Source organism: Nerophis lumbriciformis, linkage group LG03, assembly GCF_033978685.3.
Source record: "Nerophis lumbriciformis linkage group LG03, RoL_Nlum_v2.1, whole genome shotgun sequence".
NCBI classification, from domain to species: Eukaryota; Metazoa; Chordata; class Actinopteri; order Syngnathiformes; family Syngnathidae; genus Nerophis; species Nerophis lumbriciformis.
The window spans coordinates 69988079-70011500 of record NC_084550.2 but is presented as its reverse complement, the minus strand read 5'-3'; the positions used below and the strand labels follow the sequence as shown (position 1 = coordinate 70011500).

The following is a 23422-nucleotide window of genomic DNA, read 5'->3' as shown; positions in this document are numbered from 1 at the left end:
TTTCATTTAATTTTGATGATTTGAAGTGGCAACAAATGAAAATCCAAAATTCCGTGTGTCACAAAATTAGAATATTACTTAAGGCTAATACAAAAAAGGGATTTTTAGAAATGTTGGCCAACTGAAAAGTATGAAAATGAAAAATATGAGCATGTACAATACTCAATACTTGGTTGGAGCTCCTTTTGCCTCAATTACTGCGTTAATGCGGCGTGGCATGGCGTCGATGAGTTTCTGGAACTGCTCAGGTGTTATGAGAGCCCAGGTTGCTCTGATAGTGGCCTTCAACTCTTCTGCGTTTTTGGGTCTGGCATTCTGCATCTTCCTTTTCACAATACCCCACAGATTTTCTATGGGGCTAAGGTCAGGGGAGTTGGCGGGCCAATTTAGAACAGAAATACCATGGTCCGTAAACCAGGCACAGGTAGATTTTGCGCTGTGTGCAGGCGCCAAGTCCTGTTGGAACTTGAAATCTCCATCTCCATAGAGCAGGTCAGCAGCAGGAAGCATGAAGTGCTCTAAAACTTGCTGGTAGACGGCTGCGTTGACCCTGGATCCCAGGAAACAGAGTGGACCGACACCAGCAGATGACATGGCACCCCAAACCATCACTGATGGTGGAAACTTTACACTAGACTTCAGGCAACGTGGATCCTGTGCCTCTCCTGTCTTCCTCCAGACTCTGGGACCTCGATTTCCAAAGGAAATGCAAAATTTGCATGGTTGGGTGATGGTTTGGGGTGCCATGTCATCTGCTGGTGTCGGTCCACTCTGTTTCCTGAGATCCAGGGTCAACGCCCGGAAAAGGGTGGAGTGCCATCTCCGGGTTGGGGAGGAGATCTTGCCCCAAGTGGAGGAGTTCAAGTACCTCGGAGTCTTGTTCACGAGTGAGGGAAGAGTGGATCGTGAGATCGACAGGCGGATCGGTGCGGCGTCTTCAGTAATGCGGACGCTGTATCGATCCGTTGTGGTGAAGAAGGAGCTGAGCCGGAAGGCAAAGCTCTCTATTTACCGGTCGATCTACGTTCCCATCCTCACCTATGGTCATGAGCTTTGGGTTATGACCGAAAGGACAAGATCACGGGTACAAGCGGCCGAAATGAGTTTCCTCCGCCGGGTGGCGGGGCTCTCCCTTAGAGATAGGGTGAGAAGCTCTGTCATCCGGGGGGAGCTCAAAGTAAAGCCGATGCTCCTCTACATCGAGAGGAGCCAGATGAGGTGGTTCGGGCATCTGGTCAGGATGCCACCCGAGCGCCTCCCTAAGGAGGTGTTTAGGGCATGTCCGACCGGTAGGAGGCCACGAGGAAGACCCAGGACACGTTGGGAAGACTATGTCTCCCGGCTGGCCTGGTAACGCCTCGGGATCCCCCGGGAGGAGGTGGACGAAGTGGCTGGGGAGAGGGAAGTCTGGGCTTCCCTGCTTAGGCTGCTGCCCCCGCGACCCGACCTCGGATAAGCGGAAGAAGATGGATGGATGGATGGATATATATTTATAAAAACTATATACATATTGACTTATTAGTATATAAATAACTGTAGTTTTTGTATTTACAATAATAATTGCCAGTAAAGAATGCAATGCAAACAATCATTAAAATCAACATCACGTGTTTAATTTCCACGCCAACATATAAGACATACGGTATTTACAGAGTATTTTTTTACAGCAAACATCGAAGACAATATACAATAACAAAACTATACAATGCAACATACAATAACAAAACTATACAATCCAAAAGCAGTAGAAAAGGGACAATGCAAAAAAACAGAGGGCCAATTAAGGTTACGGAGGTGGCTTTGGTAAAATCTTCCGCAGCAGCAGCATTGAATGGGCGTATGGGTTGGGCACAGGGGTCTGTGGGTTGGGCACAGGGGTCTGTGGGTTGGGCACAGGGGTCTGTGGGTTGGGCACAGGGGTCTGTGGGTTGGGCACAGGGTGGGTTGCTCTTGTGTGCTGGGTCTGCCTCTGTGGGTGACAAGATGAAGCAATCAGTAAAGAAGCTGAGGTAGTGCAGGTCAAAGACTAGGGCAACAATCATAAACAAACACTAGTACCTGTCTTTGGGTGTCCTGGCTCCTCTTCTCAGCCAGCCACTCCTCCGCCGAACGCCCCTGCGAACGTGCGCAAAAGGTCTCGTTTCTGTAGCGACTGTGGCCATGTTCTTTATTCTTTGGTTGCCCACAGAGTTTGCACTTGAATGTCTCGGTTCGCTTGAGGTCGTCGATGTCTATAATACCACCTAGGCGGAGTGCCTTCTTTTTCCGATACCAGGCTGTTGAGCGTGGTACCCTGGCGGTGGAGCCCGATGGAGGAGCAGCAGCAGCAGAGGATGATGGAGGAGGAGGAGCAGCAGCAGCAGCAGCAGCGGATGATGATGATGATGGAGGAGCAGCAGCAACAGCACGGTAGAGTTCTGGCACCACAGGCCCCCTCCGTGTGCAAGCCAGGCCAGAGGTGTCAGCTGGGTGCAGATAGTCGTGTGCATCATGGGGTTGTGCGATGTCTACCATCAGTTCCCCGGCTGCAGGAAGGGACTGTGTCGCCGTCGCCGCTGCACTTTGTGCTGGCATCGTCGCAACAACATCATCAGTGGCCATGTCCTCACACCGCTTGTTGAACCTGTGTGTACATATCAGTGACGTGCGGTGAGGTTGATTGACTCAAATTTACAAACATATGAACCCTAAAGAGTATCTTATTCACCATTTGATTGGCAGCAGTTAACGGGATTTGTTTAAAAGCTCATACCAGCATTCTTCCCTGCTTGGCACTCAGCATCAAGGCTTGGAATTGGGGGTTAAATCACCAAAAATGATTCCCAGGCGCGGCGCCGCTGCTGCCCACTGCTCCCCTCACCTCCCAGGGGGTGATCAAGGGGATGGGTGTGTGTGACAATCATTGCTACTTTAACTTAACTTTAACTTTACACATACAAACTGTAGCACACAAAAAAGCACATTTAATAAAAAAAAAGTTATTATGGTCTTACCTTTACTTAGAAATTAAGTCCATGCGCCGCAACTAAAGCCCTCACTTCAACTTTCCACGTGCAAGATTGAATCTATTTAAAAAAGTGTAACCGAGGGTTTATAAATGTGGCCTATACTGTATGAAACTACAAAATAACAAACACGGAGGCTCCAGTTTACACGAGGACCACTTTATTTACCTTCTTTCAAAAACCTCCGCAACGTGCCATCACTTCCGCTCTTAGCGCCTTCAAAATAAGAGCTCAAGGCATATACTGTATAACAGCGCATAACAGGAACTTAACATCACAAAGAGGAAAGCCCATGAAAATAGGTTACAAAAGTTATTTAATAAGAAGCCAAAAAGTGCAAAAACAATAATGTTCGTGTTGGAGGAGTTGTGAATTAGGTACACCTGCAGTCTGCAGGTGTATCTAATGTTGTGTCCCTGCAGTCATTCACAACTCCTCCAACACCGACATTATAGTCTTTGCACTTTTTGGCTTCTTATGAAATATTTTTTTTTAAATAGATTCAATCTTGCACGTGGAAAGTTTAAGTGTGGGCTTTAGTTGATATAACAATTCTACGGCGGGGGTGCAGGAGGCGAGCCTCAGCCAGTGCGTCTTTTGCAGCCGTTTTATGATCGCTCAGCACAAGAAATACTTTACACACATACAGTTGTTGACAAAATACACTGTACATTATATACCTCAGCTAACTAAACTATGGAAATGTATAATATAGTTCATATAGCAATACAGTCTCACTGCACAGCAGGCCAGCAGTTAGCCGAGTCATTGCGCAATCCATGTTGCGGCACTGAGTGACGTGCCTCAACTGGCTGCTGATCACCGCACCGTCTCTTCTCAGTATTTGAACGGCAAATGTGAAAATTCAGCGATTTTGAATAAAAATAATCTAAAACTGGTGAAGTTAAATGGAAAATAACTTTATAGTATAATCACTGGATACATATAACAATTTAATTTTTTTTCTTTTTTCTTTCTTTCCATGATGGCAGGTGAGGCCCCGCCTCACCTGCCTCTAGTGACTGCACGTCACTGGTATATATACATAAATGTATTAGCATTTCCATCAATAATCAGCACTGTTTTACGAAGCATACATAGCATTATTACACAAGCGTTACCATTGAGTGAGCGTGCGGTGGTTGACCTCCAAGAGGCGAATGCTGCAGCCAGCAGCTTTGATGGCCCGGTTTCTGGACAGGTTCTCGCGAATGCGCGTGTAGTCCCGCATTATCAGCGACCATCGGCTCTGCCGGAACCTCGAAATGTTGTGCTCTTGGCTGTGGTGGCTCGACAGCTGAATAAATACGGCCTCCATCAACCTGCTTGTGTCCGGAGAGTGCGCAACCTTGGCGCCCCGCCCGGTGTACAAACTAGATGGAAAGAACACCAACATCACACTGATTAGTACACACATTGAAAAATAAAATAAATTGTCTTACAAAGGACACAAGTTAATATAATAAAATAAATTGTTTTGCGCACATACCGCTTTACACTGGCCACCCCTTCCAAGTGGTGCTGCCTGGAGACCTTGAAGCCAAGGCTGAAACGACGCGTCGACGTCATCGGTTACGTAAATACGTCGACGCCGTTTTTGTGCGTCGGCGCGACGCATATTTACGTCACACTACCGTCATGGCGGAGCGCAAAGCAGACGATGCGAGCGAGGGGAAAAAAGCACGCCAAAAGTCGTCAAAAGTGTGGGAGTATTTCAATAAACGGCCTAATAATGTTGTAGCGGCGAACAGCTGTCTCGTCAGCTGACGCGCGAGCTCGCAACCGTGGCTGCTTAGCAACCAGCCAAACCCCACTTAATAAAATTATATTTTATCTTCGAGCACATCCGCATCCCTATTCACCTAGGCAACCCCAGGAAATGTATATAATTCGGCATTATTTCGGCCAGTCGGCTTATATGATCAGAGCCGATCAGTTTACGTTCACGCGCAGGTATAACGCGGCGCGCTCCCGTCTCATCTGCTGGTGCGCGAGCCCGGTAATTAGACCGCTGTGTCAAATCAAGGAGTACAAAAGACGCCAGCGCAGAGTGGAAAAAGGTTTAGTTCATTACAGATAACCCAGAGTTGTGCCAAAAGTGTACCAAAACCAAAAGCTGAACGGACAGCCGGTAAGATTACACTTTAGTTCTCTTTGTGGGTGTGGCGCACCTGTTGCACTGGTGAGATGGGGGGGTGCGGGGGAGTTGTGTGCATGTAGCGTGCTTAGTCTGGAGGCTAAATACACAGTGTTTTCTGTAACTGTTGTTTAGTGTTGATATTCTTTGCTTAGTTTGATAAATGTTGGAGCAGTTTGCTTCATCAGGAGGGTGAAGTCGCTCAACTTAAAGTGTTGGATCATTGGCTGCTGGTGAGGGCATAGAAAAAGGGGCAGTTTTCTACCAGTGGACGGCGTGGCGCAGTGGAAGAGTGGCCGTGTGCCATGTCCGTTGTGTCCTGAGCAAGACACTTCACCCTTGCTCCTGATGGGTGCTGGTAGCGCCTTGCATGGCAGCTCCCTCCATCAGTGTGTGAATGTGTGTGTGAATGGGTAAATGTGGAAGTAGTGTCAAAGCGCTTTGAGTACCTTGAAGGTAGAAAAGCGCTATACAAGTACAACCCATTTATCATTTTATTTATTTAGACAGCGTTTAAGATTGAGTGTTTCACTGCTAAATTAATAATATATTTATATTGAATATGGATTTTAAATATGTATCTAAATAGGTGGTTAATTGGTTAGGTATTTATGTATTTGCATATTGGGTTTTCTGCTGCATTTATCTATTGTGTTTCTGGGTTTAAATGTATTTTATATGTATCTTGGTGCATTTATGTTGAGACAATTTATTTAAAATCTGTTTTAACTTAAAGGGAAAAGATGTGTCCATTTTTTTGCACTTGTTTAATGGTTAAGAGTTTGATAGCCTAATTAATAATTGTAAATTATGGGATTGATAATTGATTGATTTTTTTACAGCATGTTAATCATGGTGTTTTGTCCTTAAAGGTTTTTCACCTACTAAAGAAGCTAAAAGGCTACTAAAGGCTACCAAAGACAGCTAATGACAGCTAAAGAAACTAAAGTCTACTAACACTGCTAAAGACTGCTAAAAAGACTAAAGAAAAAAAAAGAAGCTGTTTCTTCGTTGGAAAAACTGTTGCAAAATAAAGAAAAATAAAAGGAAAAAGTAACTACGGTCTGGTCTTTTGAGTGAAATCCAGAAGCCACATTCAGCATTGGTGCATCCCTTCAAGTGTGGGATGAGCACAGCGAAAAAAGCAAAACACTTGACAGTTGTTGTATGCACACTGTGTGGAGCGGAAATGGCCTATCATAGCAGCACAACGGCTATGAAGGAACATTTGAAAAGAAAAAACCCGACAGCGTTCTTGCCATCACCATCAACTAGTCAATGGTCCGCGTGAGTATACGTTGTCATCATTACACAAAAACATGAATGTGTCATTTGTATCTGCGTTGTAAATTCATAAACTAAAACACTGTTTCGCTCTGAGAGGCGCATTTGGCGTGCCTGTTCAGTGTTTACAAAGACGCGCTCCTCTTTAACGCTAACGTTAATTAGTTGTGCAAATACCTTTTACAACATTAACAGTTACATATACTATGTACAAACCAACAATTAACTTTCACTTTAATCATACTATCATTCTTGTGTTATTAAGCAAAATAAGCAATACTTTTACTTTTGTTGAAATGTTTACACTGTTACAGAATATTTCGTTTTGCACTTTTTTGTATTGGATGTTTATCTTTATTTTTGCACATTTTAAAGCAAAATAAGCAATACTTTTACTTTTGAAATGCTTATACTATTGCAGAATATTAAGATTTGCACTGGATGTTTACTTTTATATTTGCACATTAAAAAGCAAATAAGCTACTTTCAATTTTGTTAAATGTTAAAAGTTTTAAATGTTTACATTGTTACAGAATATTTTGTCATGTTGTTGTCAATGTTGACTGAGTGGCCATCCTTTTTTTTTGTAAATAAGTCATGCATTTTGAAAAAACTGGCCTAAATTTATTTTTTCATCTTCATTTTAAATAAAAAAAAATAATCGGTAAAAGGAAAAATAATCTATAGATTAATCGAAAAAAATAATCTATAGATTAACCGATTAACCGAAAAAATAATCTATAGATTAATCGATAGAAAAATAATCGTTAGCTGTAGCCTTACTTGAAGCGTCCCTTGTTCAGCTTGGGAGTGTGGCGGGGGGGAAGGCTGATGAGAGGAGCTTTGTCTCCGTCTGTCAGCTTTTGCCAAAGTTCGACAATATGCCTCTCCTGCCGAGGCTGCACAAACATTTGGCGCCGAAGCGCAACAAGGGCGGTGGCCAAGCGACAGACATGCTGGTATCCGCCGTTCCCGTCTGGACCCAACACATCCTGTGTCAAAAAACAGATCTTTATTACTCACGTTCCAAATCGTCAGGTACGTCAGGAGAAAGACGACACTTACTTCTTCTTCCTTCTCTTCTGCCGGCTCATCATCGGGAGGAAAGGAATCAAAGTCACCCGTATACTGCTCGACTCCCACTGGCACGTCATCGTAACCCTCGTCATCCTCGAGTTGGTCTTCGTCCTCCTGCTCGTCTTTCGGGTCAGCTGAGTCATCAGGTTGGTCTGGATCATCCACGGCGGGGGACTGCAGCACGACGCCAGCCTGAGCATACAGGTACTGGATGCCAATAAGCTCTCCTGAACACAATTAGACGCTGAGATCATTATTCATGCGTTCATTACGTCTCGTCTCGATTACTGTAACGTGTTATTTTTGGGTCTCCCTATGTCTAGCATTAAAAGATTACAATTGGTACAAAATGCGGTTGCTAGACTTTTGACAAGAACAAGAAAGTTTGATCATATTACGCCTATACTGGCTTACCTGCACTGGCTTCCTGTGCACTTAAGATGTGACTTTAAGGTTTTACTACTTACGTATAAAATACTACACGGTCTAGCTCCGTCCTATCTTGCTGATTGTATTGTACCATATGTCCCGGCAAGAAATCTGCCTTCAAAGAACTCTGGCTTATTAGTGATTCCCAGAGCCCAAAAAAAGTCTGCGGGCTATAGAGCGTTTTCTATTCGGGCTCCAGTACTATGGAATGCCCTCCCGGTAACAGTTAGAGATGCTCAGTAGAAGCATTTAAGTCCCATCTTAAAACTCATTTGTATACTCTAGCCTTTAAATAGACCCCCCTTTTAGACCAGTTGATCTGCAGTTTCTTTTCCTTTCTCCTCTGCTCCCCCTATCCCTTGTGGAGGGGGAGACACAGGTCCGGTGGCCATGGATGAAGTGCTGGCTGTCCAGAGTCGGCACCCGGGGTGGACCGCTCGCCTGTGTATCGGTTGGGAACATCTCTGCGCTGCTGACCCGTCTCCGCTCGGGATGGTGTCCTGCTGGCCCCACTATGGACTGGACTCTTACTATTATGTTGGATCCACTATGGACTGTACTCTCACAATACTATGTCAGACCCACTCGACATCCATTGCATTCGCATACTTGCCAACTTTTGAAATCAGAAAAACCTAGTAGCCAGGGTCCAGGGGCCGCAGGCCCCGGTAGGTCCAGGACAAAGTCCTGGTGGGGGGTTCAGGGGGGCTAACCTCCCCGACGCAAAATGATTATTAGCATTCAGACAGGTTAAAATGTTGCTGAAACCATCACTTTTCTATCAGTCACAGTGACTTTTCAAAACAAAAATATTACAGCAAAAATCATATGGGTTGATTGACATGTTTATTCTGTAAGCTAACTTCAGTACTTTGAAATTATTTTGACAGTTAATGCCAGTTATCCTGTCAACCTTTCACAAGACTTCAATTTGTTAATTGAAAGTATAAACAGTATAAACACTTTTTACAGTAAACAAATGGTAAAACAGTACTAAACAATTCCATTAAAAAAAAAATTCGTGTCATTATTAACTTTCTGTCCAAGCTTGTATAATCTACTGCCTTGTTCAATTGTAAAAAATATTCTGTGCCTAAAATTCACATTTCTATCACAATTATCATACTGTAAACATGGTAAGCTAACTTCATTAAAATTAATAGTCCTGTCAATAGCATGGAATTACAATTCAAGTGTAGTTTTTCTGTAAGCCTTTCAAAAGAATTCAAAATATGAAAAATTTATGAAAATTAATTTAAGCCATCAGACACTTGAAAAGTGGCACATCACATCTCTAATGTAATCATTTGAACTTTTCAACAGAAATAGCACTGCAAAAATATTAAGGACATACTTCTGTATTTTGGTAGTTATGCTGTCAACATTTAACAAGATTTCTTCAACTTGGACTTGAAAGCATAAATAGTATAAACACTTTTAACAGTACTAAACAATTCCAATAGATAACATGGGTGTCATTACCTTTTTGTGGCTAAAATCCAGAAAACGTTGAAAGTTTTCCACTTGTATCGCTAGCAACGGCATTAGACTTGTGTTTTTTTGTCCCAACGTGGTCTTTTACATCGCTAATTCCTCCGTGTCCGATCGGAAAATCTTGTCTGCACAAGGTGCAATTCGCGTAGTTTTCACCCTTTTTGGAACGGATAATTATTCCCGGATAGGCTTTTGAATATCCTTCACGGAATGACTGCAGTTTTCTTTTCGGTTTAAGACTCGTTTGCGATTTTTCTCCGGCTGATTCCATGATCGTTCGCTCGTTTGGAAACAATGGCAACAGGTGCCTCGTGCTTGGCAGTGGTGCTATAAATAGCCTCGCACATGGCATTCGGAATGGCTCGATAGGACGTTACAGGAAGTTACGGGAAGCAGTGTCGATTGTCATTGTTGTTACGCGATTTCGTGAATAAAACTTTAAAAAAAAAAAAAAAAAATTTAATTAATGAAAAAACGTATTTTTTATCACTGCAACCGTAACCCGGTTGATGAAAACCGTACTAATTACGGGAAAACCGGAGTAATTGGCAGGTATGCATTCGATCTCCCCTAAAGGGGCGGGGGGGTTACCCACATATGCGGTCCTCACCAAGGTTTCTCATAGTCATTCACATCGACGTCCCACTGGGGTGAGTTTTTCCTTGCCCTTATGTGGGCTCTGTACCGAGGATGTCGTTGTGGCTTGTGCAGCCCTTTGAGACACTTGTGATTTAGGGCGATATAAATAAACATTGATTGATTGATTGATCGATCAAATGAGACCGGAATGGATTTTCATGGCAAAGCTTCCACCCCCCCTGTCCACGTTACCTGTGTACTTGCTCGCCGGGGTGTAATTGTGAACCAGCGTGACACCGTAATGCTTTAGTGTCAGCCGCGCGAGGGCGTCTTGCAGACCGGCGTCATAACACCGCACCGTGACAGCATCGGCCCCCTTCACCGCCGCTCTTCCTCGGTCCTCGTTCCACCTACACAGACCCTCCAGGAGGTAAACCTGGAAATGGAGGGCGTTGGCCGTCGTACCTGCGTACAGAGGAAATGTGTTAGACACGCACGTCTGGGAAAGTGGCCCAAAAGGCTTGTCAAACACATAGACTTTACCTGGAATAAAACGGCACAAGTGCAGATGGAAGCTCTCCAGAGAAGTGGAGCCCCGTGCACAGCGGAAGACGGGAAGAGCCACCCCTCCTCTGGTCACTGTGGAAGTTCTGGTATAAAGTGCCACGCCAGGCGGGTCCTGGATGCAGCCCAAGTGGCGTCGCTGAGTGCTCCAGATCTCCTTCATTCTGTCTTGGTTAAACAGCTTGACGCCCATTGTGTTTTTGGCATCCCACAGGTGATCCAGCACCTCCTGGATAAGACGCGTGGTCTCCTCCGCTCCTCTGGTGCGCCGGCGGCAGTGACGGTGCATCTCCTTGGCCGACAGCTCGACGTGGGCGTTCCCGCCATGCTCTGCCCGCTTAGCCTCACTCAGACGCCTCACGTCCCCCTCGTCCCACTCAAACATGGCAAACGAGAGTCTGTTCATGAATTCGCCATAGAGCATGTGGGCCTCTGTGGAAACGCCCCTGGCAAAGCGGCGCATGAGGTGCCACACGTCCAGGCGCACCACCAGCCGGTCCCACTCGCCGAACGTATCCGCCACCTAATGACACAGACACGCGTTATGCCAGGCACTAGGGATGTCCCGATCCAATATTTGGATCGGATCGGCTGCCGATATTTGCCAAAAATTGCGTATCGGCAAGGCATGGGAAAATGCCGATCCAGATCCAGTTTAAAAAAAAACTCCGTTCCGTGTTTTCCCAACGCACCGATTTAAATAAAACATTCCACTTTTCTGCTGCTCCCTAATTTCCGTTCCGCATTTTCCAGCACACCTTCAACACATCCACAGGTCTGTGGATTCTCATGCAGTTGCTTTTAGCTGCTGGCATTACACGACAGGCTCTTCTCACTCTTTTCTGTGTCTCCCTCTCACAGACAGCAAGTGCACCTTCTTACACACGTCACATACTGTCACGTCATACGTCACATACGTATACGTCCTCCCCGAGCAGAGAGGTAGCAGCATGGCTAACGTTAGCTGTGATGCTCGCGCAGCCGTGCGAGCAACGCTCCCTCTAAGGTGCTCGCCTGTGCAATTGCGCACTGTTTAAGCGTCCTCTGCGCATAGCAAATCTATGCCACGCACAAAATCAAATAAAAAAAATAAGCGCATAACAATTTTCGACACACGGACACGACAGAGAAAACAGTTTTCGTCATCATTGTTCAAATATTTTGACGTCTGCCGAGACGCTTATCTCCATTCGGTGCCACACGTCCACACCATCAAAATGCCGAGGCAAAAATTTCCACATCAACACCGTATGAAAAAATTAGTGATTTTTTTAGTTGTGATTTCCTTCTCTGCATGAAAGTTTAAAAGTAGCATATATTAATGCAGTACGAAGAAGAATGTTTTAATGTAGACATGCAAGCCTTGAAAGAAAAATTTGAAAATCAAGACTACATTTCCTGCAAATGGGTGCATTTCTACCCTATATTTTAACTTTAGATTTATTCTCATATCAAACTCTTTTGGCTGTCTTTTTGACACTTACATCCGGCGCCCCCCTCCACACCCTGGATTATAAATAATGTAAATAATTCAATGTGATTATCTTGTGTGATGACTGTATTATGATGATAGTATATATCTGATAGTATGTATCTGTATCATGAATCAATTTAAGTGGACCCCGACTTAAACAAGTTGAAAAACTTATTGGGGTGTTACCATTTAGTGGTCAATTGTACGGAATATGTACTTCACTGTGCAACCTACTAATAAAAGTCTCAATCAATCAATCAAAACACATAGAATCATCATACTGCTGTGATTATATGCATCAAGTGTTCATTCAAGGCTAAGGCAAAATATCGAGATATATATTGTGTATCGCAATCTGGCCTTAAAATATCGCAATATTAAAAAAAGGCCATATCGCCCAGCCCTAGTTCAATGATGCCATTTCTGTTTGTCATGTATAATTTTGTCTATTTTGTGTTTATCCTTGAATAAACAGGTCAGTTTCTTGTTACCAACCATTGTGTATTATTCAAACTCCCCTAATTCAGCTGGCTAGTTGTTATCAAGAGTACTAAAACCCTTTTCAACATGATTCTGACAACTAAGTAGGCTAAATAACTTTAAACTTTAATACATGCTCGGATAAGCCAGTATCGGTCAGTATCGGTATCGGATCGGAAATGCAAAAACAATATCGGTATCGGATCGGAAGTGCAAAAACCTGGATCGGGACATCCCTACCAGGCAGGCTATAATTTGAAGACTACCGCACAACAGATCAAAACCTCACCTTAGGCTGTCCGGCGGCGGAGCAGCAGCAGTCACGGTTCACGTAGAGCACGAGAGGAGGGTCTCGCCCGGCCTCCCGGTAGCGGCGCATGAGTCCCTGGGCCATTTCCAGCAGACCGTCCCCCTCTTCCGCCGTCACCACCGACATGAGCACCTGGCCCAGCTCGTTGCCGACGTTGGTGACCCAGGCAGCCGTTCCCGCGGCTTCACCTGCCAGCTTCTTGGTCATCTAGGAAACACAAAAGACGTAAGGCATTTAACGTGATCGTAGTCGGTGCCGTTTCTCGGACGTACCTCCTTGGTGGAGTCCATTTTCAGGATACTTCCGAATATAGACGTAATCCTGGCCTTCGTGATTTCCATGCGAGGAAGAAACTCCCTCACGTACACTGACAGCAGCAAGGAAACGCTCGGTAGCGGGCGCATGGGCGGGATACTGGACCTCGGCAGCGGGGAGGAGCCGACAGCGAGAAAGCGAGCCATCACCTCCAGACAGTCGAGGGCCCGAGTCTGCCACGCTCGCGAGTGCTCCGCTACCAAGTGGGAGCGAAGATGAGTGGCACTGTTACCCAGCGTGCGAGCCTGCATCCGCCATATCACCTTCTTGTCACAAGATAACCTGTTAAAGGGGAACATTATCACAATTTCAGAAGGGTTAAAACCATTAAAAATCAGTTCCCAGTGGCTTATTTTATTTTTCGAAGTTTTTTTTCAAAATTTTACCCATCACGCAATATCCCTAAAAAAAGCTTCAAAGTGCCTGATTTTAACCATCGTTATATACAACTGTCCATTTTCCTATGACGTCACATAGTGATGCCAATACAAACAAACATGGCGGTTAGAACAGCAAGGTATAGCTACATTAGCTCGCTGAGTGAATGCACTGGAGAGCTTAAATCGTCAGGAGGAAATGGGAAACAGGTGTGTGCGAAGGTGGCTTCGCCCCGTGACCAAGAAACCAGGCATTGCAACAAAAAGCAGGCAATACAACAGCGTTTTGTGGTTAGAGACACACTCCCCCCAAAATATCAATAGTGTTCATAAAGATATAGAGAAATAGTTAAAGTACTTGTGAACGTTATCACAATTTCAGAATGGTTAAAACCATTAAAAATCAGTTCCCAGTGGCTTATTATATTTTTCGAAGATTTTTTCAAAATTTTACCCATTACGCAATATCCCTAAAAAAAGCTTCAAAGTGCCCGATTTTAACCATCGTTATAAACACCCGTCCATTTTCCTGTGACGTCACATAGTGAAGCCAACACAAACAAACATGGCGGAAAGAACAGCAAGCTATAGCGACATTAGCTCGGATTCAGACTCGGATTTCAGCGGCTTAAGCGATTCAACAGATTACGCATGTATTGAAACGGATGGTTGTAGTGTGGAGGCAGGTAGCGAAAATGAAATTGAAGAAGAAACTGAAGCTATTGAGCCATATCGGTTTAAACCGTATGCAAGCAAAACCGACGAAAACGACACGACAGCCAGCGACACGGGAGAAAGCGAGGACGAATTCGACGATCGCCTTCTAACCAACGATTGGTATGTGTTTGTTTGGCATTAAAGGAAACTAACAACTATGAACTAGGTTTACAGCATATGAAATACATTTGGCAACAACATGCACTTTGAGAGTGCAGACAGCCCAGTTTTCATCAATTAATATATTCTGTAGACATACCCTCATCCGCGCTCTTTTCCTGGAAGCTGATCTGTCCAGTCCAGTTGGAAATGCATCTGCTTTGAGTGTCGCAGGATATCCACACATTCTTGCCATCTCTGTCGTAGCATAGCTTTCGTCGGTAAAGTGTGCGGAACAAACGTCCAATTTCTTGCCACTTTGGCATCTTTGGGCCACTGGTGCAACTTGAATCCGCCCCTGTTCGTGTTGTTACACCCTCCGACAACACACCGACGAGGCATGATGTCTCCAAGGTACGGGAAACAGTCGAAAAAAACGGAAAATAACAGAACTGATTTGACTCGGTGTTTGAGAAAATGGCGGATTGCTTCACGTTGTGACGTCATCGCTCCGAGAGCGAATAATAGAAAGGCGTTTAATTTAAGGCTGAAACGACGCGTCGACGTAGTCGACGTCATCGGTTACGTAAATACGTCGACGCCGTTTTTGTGCGTCGGCGCGTCGCATATTTACGTCACACTACTTTACTGTCATGGCGGAGCGCAAAGCAGACGATGCGAGCGAGGGGAAAAAAGCACGCCAAAAGTGTGGGAGTATTTCAATAAACGGCCTAATAATGTTGTTGTATGCACACTGTGTCGAGCGGAAATGGCCTATCATAGCAGCACAACGGCTATGAACGAACATTTGAAAAGAAAACCCCCGACAGCGTTCTTGCCATCACCATCAACAAGTCAATCGTCCGCGTGCGTATACGTTGTCATTATTACACAAAAACATGAATGTGTCATTTGTATCTGCGTTGTAAATTCATAAACTAAAGCACCGTTTGCTCTGAGAGGCGCGTTTGGCGTGCCTGTTCAGTGTTTACAAAGACGCGCTCCTCTTTAACGCTGTGAAGAGGCGGCGGCGGCGAGCGAGCGGCGAGGCGGGGCGCGCCGGGAGCGACGCCGCAAGAGACAGGGGACGACGAGCGAGCGAGGAAGAGGAGCTGAAAAGCGAGGAAAGAAAGAGAAAAGACTTTGTGTAAAATTAAAAGATTGTAAACCTGGCAAAGCCGTCTGGCGTTCAGTCTGTCGGTCCTGAAAGAACCCCACGGCACAAGACGTGTCACAAACGCTAACGTTAATTAGTTGTGCAAATACCTTTTACAACATTAACAGTTACATATACTATGTACAAACCAACAATTAACTTTCACTTTAATCATACTATCATTGTTGTGTTATTAAGCAAAATAAGCAATACTTTTACTTTTGTTGAGATGTTTACACTGTACATTTTTTTGTATTGGATGTTTAGCTTTATTTTTGCACATTTTAGCAAATAAGCAATACTTTTACTTTTGTTGAAATGTTTACACTTGTTACAGAATATTTCCGTTTTGCACTTTTTTGTATTGGATGTTTATCTTTATTTTTGCACATTTTAAAGCAAAATAAGCAATACTTTTACTTTTTAAATGCTTATACTATTCCAGAATATTAAGATTTGCACTGGATGTTTACTTTTATATTTGCACATTAAAAAGCAAATAAGCTACTTTTAATTTTGTTAAATGTTTACATTGTTACAGAATATTTTGTCATGTTGTTGTCAATGTTGACTGAGTGGCCATACTTTTTTTTTTGTAAATAAAAGCCATGCCTTTTGAAAAAACTGGCCTACATTTATTTTTTCATCTTCATTTTAAATAAAAAAAATAATCGGTAAAAGGAAAAATAATCTATAGATTAATCGAAAAAATAATCTATAGATTAACCGATTAATCGAAAAAATAATCTATAGATTAATCGATAGAAAAATAATCGTTAGCTGCAGCCTTACTTGTAGGTGAGGATCGCCGGGAACTGTGCCTGGAGCGCCATGCTCAGCTGCCCGATGATGTTGCTGGCCCACGCGGCATACTTCTTGTGGCACGCCTGGCACTCCAGATACTCTGTGGCCATGTAGTACCAGTCACGTAAGTCCAAAACCGTTCTCAGGGTTTTGTACAGTCCGCAACCAGTCAGCTGGTGCTTGCATTTTGGGCACTCGAGCTTGCAGCCCCAAAGCTTGTACGGGCACCACAGGAAAAAGCGTGACTGGAAGAACACAGCGGACGAGGCAGGGGGCTGCGTGTAATACGGCAACCTCTCAGGAGGATGCCACCATAGCTGCAGCCCGGACTTGAGAACCGCTTTCCCCTTGGGACCTCGGACAAAAAGAGCACGGCCCACCCAGTCGTGCTGGTCCTCCGGCAGCATCTGTCGCCAGGACTTGGGCAGCAACTGTAACAGAAGGGACACCAAATAAACACGTTGGCTGGAATAACCTCAAACGTCGCGTCGGCAATGCGCTCGTACCTCGGCGCCTGAAGTCAGGGGCGACGCAGCACCGTCTCCGGCGATAGGAGCTGTAAGGCGGGAAGGGCCTGCTTCCAGCGGCGTCCTCGTCGTCTGCGAGGTAGAAGCTGTTGGCACATTTCAGTCAGCTCAATTCAGTTCAGATTAGCGTATATTTTGGACAATGAACAATGATGAAAACTCACGCTGAGATTCCGCCTCCATGGCCGCTTCAAGGAGCATGGCATCAGTGGTGGCATCAGTGGGCTCCTGGAGCATGGCATCAGTGGGCTCCAGGAGCATGGCATCAGCGGTGGCATCAGTGGGCTCCTGGAGCATGGAATCAGTGGTGGCATCAGTGGGCTCCAGGAGCATGGCATCAGCGGTGGCATCAGTGGGCTCCTGGAGCATGGAATCAGTGGTGGCATCAGTGGTGGCATCAGTGGGCTCCAGGAGCATGGCATCAGTGGTGGCATCAGTGGGCTCCAGGAGCATGGCATCAGTGGTCTGCGTTTGCGCATCCTTGTCACGCTTCAACACGTACCGCTGGAAGGCGTGCATCGTGGAACCCGGTTTGGTCTGCTTGCCTCGTAGCCATTGCAAGTAGCTGCATAGACACAACACATGTTACATGTGCAATGGAAAGTATTCCCCCATCAATCAAATTAAACTTACGATTGATCGTCGCCGTTGGGGGATTCATACAATGCGGAGTATGTCCTTTTGGCATGAGCCCCAAAACCCACTGCTCTGCCATCCAGCTCCCTGACGGGCATCTCCCCCATGAGCACGGCCTGAGAGCGCAGGGCGGCGACCATGTCCGGAAAGAGTCGCGCGTATGACGCCAGTGCGGTTTTGTTGACCGCGAGGGGTGACTGGGACGTGTCTCCTCTGTCACTCTCCTTCTGGTGCAACACCACGATGCTGCAGGCGTACCCCACGTCATTCCCCAGCAGCCACTTGAAGGTTTGACCCCGGTACTGCCCAAACTGGAGCTTGCTCTCACTGAGCACCAGCTTGGTGCATCCGGGGTCTCCTCCAGACTGGCGGATGCGTGCCCTGGCTTCCTCTTTCACCTCCTCGCCTTTCTGCACCGCGCAGGCCACCGATGACTTATTTTTCGCCACCTTGGCTGCCTCCGCCGTACGCTCCAGGGTTAGCTCAGTGGAGACGCCATGACACACAAACAATGGGTGAAAATCCATGTTGTGTTGTCCAAGGAAGCTATTGTCTGCCAAAACAAAGCATATAAAGTCACATGCACGTTTATAAACACAGTTATTGTTGTTATTCTATCTAGTTAAATATTGTTGCTTTATTCGGGGGAACAGCATTTAATGTGTTTTTGACTAAGCATGTCAATTATATGTATTGTAAATGTATGGTTGTTTACATGTAAACAATGATATACAAATATTCCCAGTGGCAGAAGAATCATATGCAACAACAGTAGTAGTAGTACTTGTATTTGTAGTAGTATAATAGTAGTAGTACTTGTAGTAGTAGTATAGTAGTAGTAGTAGTACTTGTATTTGTAGTAGTATAATAGTAGTAGTAGTACTTGTATTTGTAGTAGTATAATAGTAGTAGTACTTGTAGTAGTAGTATAGTAGTAGTAGTAGTACTTGTATTTGTAGTAGTATAGTAGTATTTGTAGTAGTAGTACTTATATTTGTAGTAGTTTAGTAGTAGTAGTAGTAGTATAGTAGTACTTGTATTTGTAGTAGTATAGTAGTAGTAGTAGTATGGGTATTTGTAGTAGTAGTAGTATAGTAGTAGTACTTGTATTTGGAGTAGTATAGTATTAGTAGTAGTACTTGTATTTGTAGTAGTACTTGTATTTGTAGTAGTATAGTAGTACTTGTATTTGTAGTAGTACTTGTATTTGTAGTAGTAGTACTTGTGTTTGTAGTATTAGTATAGTAGTGGTACTTGTATTAGTATTACTTGTATTTGTAGTAGTATAATAGTAGCAGTAGTACTTGTAGAAGGAGTATAGTAGTAGTAGTAGTGCTTGTATTTGTAGTAGTATAGTAGTATTTGTAGTATTAGTACTTATATTTGTAGTAGTTTAGTAGTAGTAGTAGTAGTAGTATAGTAGTACTTGTATTTGTAGTAGTATAGTAGTAGTAGTAGTAGTACTTGTATTTGGAGTAGTATAGTATTAGTACTTGTATTTGTAGTAGTACTTGTATTTGTAGTAGTATAGTAGTAGTAGTACTTGTATTTGTAGTATTAGTATAGTAGTGGTACTTGTATTAGTATTACTTGTATTAGTAGTAGTAGTAGCACTTGTAGTAGTAGTATAGTAGTAGTACTTGTATTTGTAGTAGTATAGTAGTATTTGTAGTAGTAGTAGTAGTACTTATATTTGTAGTAGTATAGTAGTAGTAGTAGTACTTGTATTTGTAGTAGTATAATAGTAGTAGTAGTAGTATAGTAGTAGTAGTAGTACTTGTATTTGTAGTAGTAGTACTTATATTTGTAGTAGTTTAGTAGTAGTAGTATAGTAGTACTTGTATTTGCAGTAGTATAGTAGTAGTAGTAGTATGGGTATTTGTAGTAGTAGTAGTATAGTAGTAGTACTTGTATTTGGAGTAGTATAGTATTAGTAGTAGTACTTGTATTTGTAGTAGTACTTGTAGTAGTATAGTAGTAGTAGTACTTGTATTTGTAGTAGTACTTGTATTTGTAGTAGTATAGTAGAAGTAGTACTTGTATTTGTAGTAGTATAGTAGTAGTAGTACTTGTATTTGTAGTATTAGTATAGTAGTGGTACTTGTATTAGTATTACTTGTATTTGTAGTAGTATAATAGTGGTAGTAGTAGTACTTGTAGAAGGAGTATAGTAGTAGTAGTAGTAGTGCTTGTATTTGTAGTAGTATAGTAGTATTTGTAGTATTAGTACTTATATTTGTAGTAGTTTAGTAGTAGTAGTAGTAGTAGTATAGTAGTACTTGTATTTGTAGTAGTATAGTAGTATTTGTAGTAGTAGTAGTACTTATATTTGTAGTAGTTTAGTAGTAGTATAGTAGTACTTGTATTTGTAGTAGTATAGTAGTAGTATGGGTATTTGTAGTAGTAGTATAGTAGTAGTACTTGTATTTGGAGTAGTATAGAATTAGTAGTAGTACTTGTATTTGTAGTAGTACTTGTATTTGTAGTAGTATAGTAGTACTTGTATTTGTAGTAGTATAGTAGTAGTAGTACTTGTATTTGTAGTATTAGTATAGTAGTGGTACTTGTATTTGTAGCAGTAGTACTTGTATTTGTAGTAGTATAGTATTAGTAGTAGTACTTGTATTTGTAGTAGTATAGTAGTAGCAGTAGTACTTGTGGTAGTAGTAGTACTTGTAGTAGTATAGTAGTAGTAGTAGTACTTGTATTTGTAGTACTTGTATTTGTAGTAGTATAGTAGTAGCACTTGTATTTGTAGTATAGTAGTACTTGTGGTAGTAGTAGTACTTGTAGTATTAGTATAGTAGTAGTAGCACTTGTATTTGTAGTGTAGTAGTATTTGTAGTAGTAGCACTTGTATTTGTAGTATAGTAGTAGTAGTACTTGTGGTAGTAGTAGTAGTAGTACTTGTGGTAGTAGTACTTGTATTTGTAGTAGTACTACTTGTATTTTTTGTAGTAGTATAGTAGTACTGGTATTAGTAGTACTTGTATTTGTAGTATTAGTATAGTAGTAGTAGTAGTACTTGTGGTAGTAGTAGTAGTACTTGTGGTAGTAGTACTACTTGTATTTGTAGTAGTATAGTAGTACTGGTATTAGTAGTACTTGTATTTGTAGTATTAGTATAGGAGTAGTAGTAGTACTTGTGGTAGTAGTAGTACTTGTGGTAGTAGTAGTACTTGTGGTAGTGTAGTACTTGTGGTAGTAGTAGTACTTGTGGTAGTAGTAGTACTTGTGGTAGTAGTAGTACTTGTGGTAGTAGTAGTACTTGTGGTAGTAGTAGTAGTACTTGTGGTAGTGTAGTACTTGTGGTAGTAGTAGTACTTGTGGTAGTAGTAGTACTTGTGGTAGTAGTAGTACTTGTGGTAGTAGTAGTAGTACTTGTGGTAGTGTAGTACCAGCAACAACAGTAGTAGAGGGGAAAAAAGTTTGATGGGGATGGCAGCCATTTTAGTTTAGGATTCCTTTTGTTCTTCAAAGAAACAAACAAACAAACAAACAAACAACAAAGTCATACACTGCGCCAATTTAATCACAAAATACCCATGTCTGTTACATTTAACACATGTTTTTTACATTTCACACACACAATTAAACGTGTTTTTTTCGTTTGTTGTTTAAATGTGTTGAATTGAAGACAACACTCCCAGCAAGCTGCTTTGATGCTAAAAGTTACACCGCAGCAGTAACGTTACAAAGTGAAACCATGCAGTACTTGCACACACACGATTAAAACATGTTTTAGTTGCGTTAATTGTTTAAATGTGTCGAAGAATACAACCCCCGCCCCCGTCAAGTACCCCATCTTCTCCTCCTCGTGTTAAACGTGTTAAAACGCACACCACAACGTTAACGCTATTCATGTAAAAAGCCCAAAACTTTCACACACTAAACGTAAACATTTGTAAGTAATAACTTACCGTCGTCGTTGTCTGGATTTGAAGAGCTGCGTATAAGCCAGTCGAAGTCTGCGTTTGAAGCAAAGCGCGCTTTGAGAAAGACTCTACCTTTATGGGGCGGACTCAAGAGGGACGGGACCAATCACAGCTCTGTTATGTTGATTCGAAGCTTGTCCTACGGCTCAGTGAGAGCGAATCAGACGGCTCTAATTTTGAACTTGGAACAGAGACCATACACTATCCTTCTCCGCGAGGAGACACGCAAATTCGTGAAGCGTTCCTCATTTTTATTTTAATAATAAATATTTTTCCTAACCCTAAGCATGCACGTATTGAAAAGTACCATATGCTTCATCTACATCAGGCCTGGCCAACCCGCGGCTCTTTGGCTGGTTTCATGCGGCTCTTAACTCCATCCATCCATCCATCCATCTTCTTCCGCTTATCCGAGGTCGGGTCGCGGGGGCAGCAGCCTAAGCAGGGAAGCCCAGACTTCCCTCTCCCCAGCCACTTCCTCCAGCTCCTCCCGGGGGATCCCGAGGCGTTCCCAGGCCAGCCGGGAGACATAGTCTTCCCAACGTGTCCTGGGTCTTCCCCGTGGCCTCCTACCGGTCGGACGTGCCCGAAACACCTCCCGAGGGAGGCGTTCGGGTGGCATCCTGACCAGATGCCCGAACCACCTCATCTGGCTCCTCTCCATGTGGAGGAGCAGCGGCTTTACTTTGAGCTCCCCCCGGATGGCAGAGCTTCTCACCCTATCTCTAAGGGAGAGCCCCGCCACCCGGCGGAGGAAACTCATTTCGGCCGCTTGTACCCGTGATCTTGTCCTTTCAGTCATGACCCAAAGCTCATGACCATAGGTGAGGATGGGAACGTAGATCGACCGGTAAATCGAGAGCTTTGCCTTCTGGCTCAGCTCCTTCTTCACCACAACGGATCGATACAGCGTCCGCATTACTGAAGACGCCGCACCGATCCGCCTGTCGATCTCACGATCCACTCTTCCCTCACTCATGAACAAGACTCCGAGGTACTTGAACTCCTCCACTTGGGGCAAGATCTCCTCCCCAACCCGGAGATGGCACTCCACCCTTTTCCGGGCGAGAACCATGGACTCGGATTTGGAGGTGCTGATTCCCATCCCAGTCGCTTCACACTCGGCTGCGAACCGATCCAGTGAGAGCTGAAGATCTTGGCCAGATGAAGCCATCAGGACCACATCATCTGCAAAAAGCAGAGACCTAATCCTGCAGCCACCAAACCAGATCCCCTCAACGCCCTGACTGCGCCTAGAAATTCTGTCCAGGTTATGAACAGAATCGGTGACAAAGGGCAGCCCTGGCGGAGTCCAACCCTCACTGGAAACGTGTCCGACTTACTGCCGGCAATGCGGACCAAGCTCTGACACTGATTATACAGGGAGCGAACCGCCACAATAAGACAGTCCGTTACCCCATACTCTCTGAGCACTCCCCACAGGACTTCCCGGGGTACACGGTCGAATGCCTTCTCCAAGTCCACAAAGCACATGTAGACTGGTTGGGCAAACTCCCATGCACCCTCAAGGACCCTGTCGAGAGTATAGAGCTGGTCCACAGTTCCACGACCAGGACGAAAACCACACTGTTCCTCCTGAATCCGAGGTTCGACTATCCGGCGTAGCCTCCTCTCCAGTACACCTGAATAGACCTTACCGGGAAGGCTGAGGAGTGTGATCCCACGATAGTTGGAACACACCCTCCGGTTCCCCTTCTTAAAGAGAGGAACCACCACCCCGGTCTGCCAATCCAGAGGTACCACCCCCGATGTCCACGCGATGTTGCAGAGTCTTGTCAACCAAGACAGCCCCACAACATCCAGAGCCTTAAGGAACTCCGGGCGGATCTCATCCAGGAGGAGCTTTTTAACTACCTCGGCAACCTCAGCCCCAGAAATAGGAGAGCCCACCACAGATTCCCCAGGCCCTGCTTCCTCATAGGAAGACGTGCTGGTAGGATTGAGGAGGTCTTCGAAGTATTCCCCCCACCGATCTCTTAACTCTATTAGACAAAAAAAATAA

The 23422-nt window shown here is 44.1% G+C and overlaps 1 protein-coding gene across 1 annotated transcript; it reads right to left on the bottom strand.

The window, feature by feature from the left end:
- Positions 1 to 1694: 1694 nt before the first annotated feature.
- Positions 1695 to 21438, bottom strand: LOC133589111 (uncharacterized). The gene is made up of 14 exons (XM_072912909.1): positions 21385 to 21438; positions 17462 to 18017; positions 16993 to 17393; positions 16808 to 16914; positions 16290 to 16732; positions 13106 to 13430; positions 12813 to 13040; positions 10549 to 11092; positions 10258 to 10470; positions 7492 to 7730; positions 7210 to 7418; positions 4127 to 4378; positions 2059 to 2623; positions 1695 to 1969 (listed from the first exon to the last, which is right to left on the bottom strand). Exons 2-14 carry the CDS (start codon positions 17989 to 17991, stop codon positions 1787 to 1789), a joined length of 4239 nt encoding a protein of 1412 aa, XP_072769010.1. The 5' UTR covers positions 17992 to 18017; positions 21385 to 21438; the 3' UTR covers positions 1695 to 1786.
- Positions 21439 to 23422: the final 1984 nt, after the last annotated feature.

Coding starts and splice junctions, on each gene's coding strand:
- LOC133589111 (XM_072912909.1), bottom strand. CDS start 17,991: ATGGATTTTCACCCATTGTTTGTGTGTCATGGCGTCTCCACTGAGCTA. Junction 13,431..16,289: donor CCGGCGATCCTCACCTACAA/GTAAGGCTGCAG, acceptor CCCCTTTAACAG/GTTATCTTGTGACAAGAAGG. Junction 13,041..13,105: donor AAATGGACTCCACCAAGGAG/GTACGTCCGAGA, acceptor TGTGTTTCCTAG/ATGACCAAGAAGCTGGCAGG.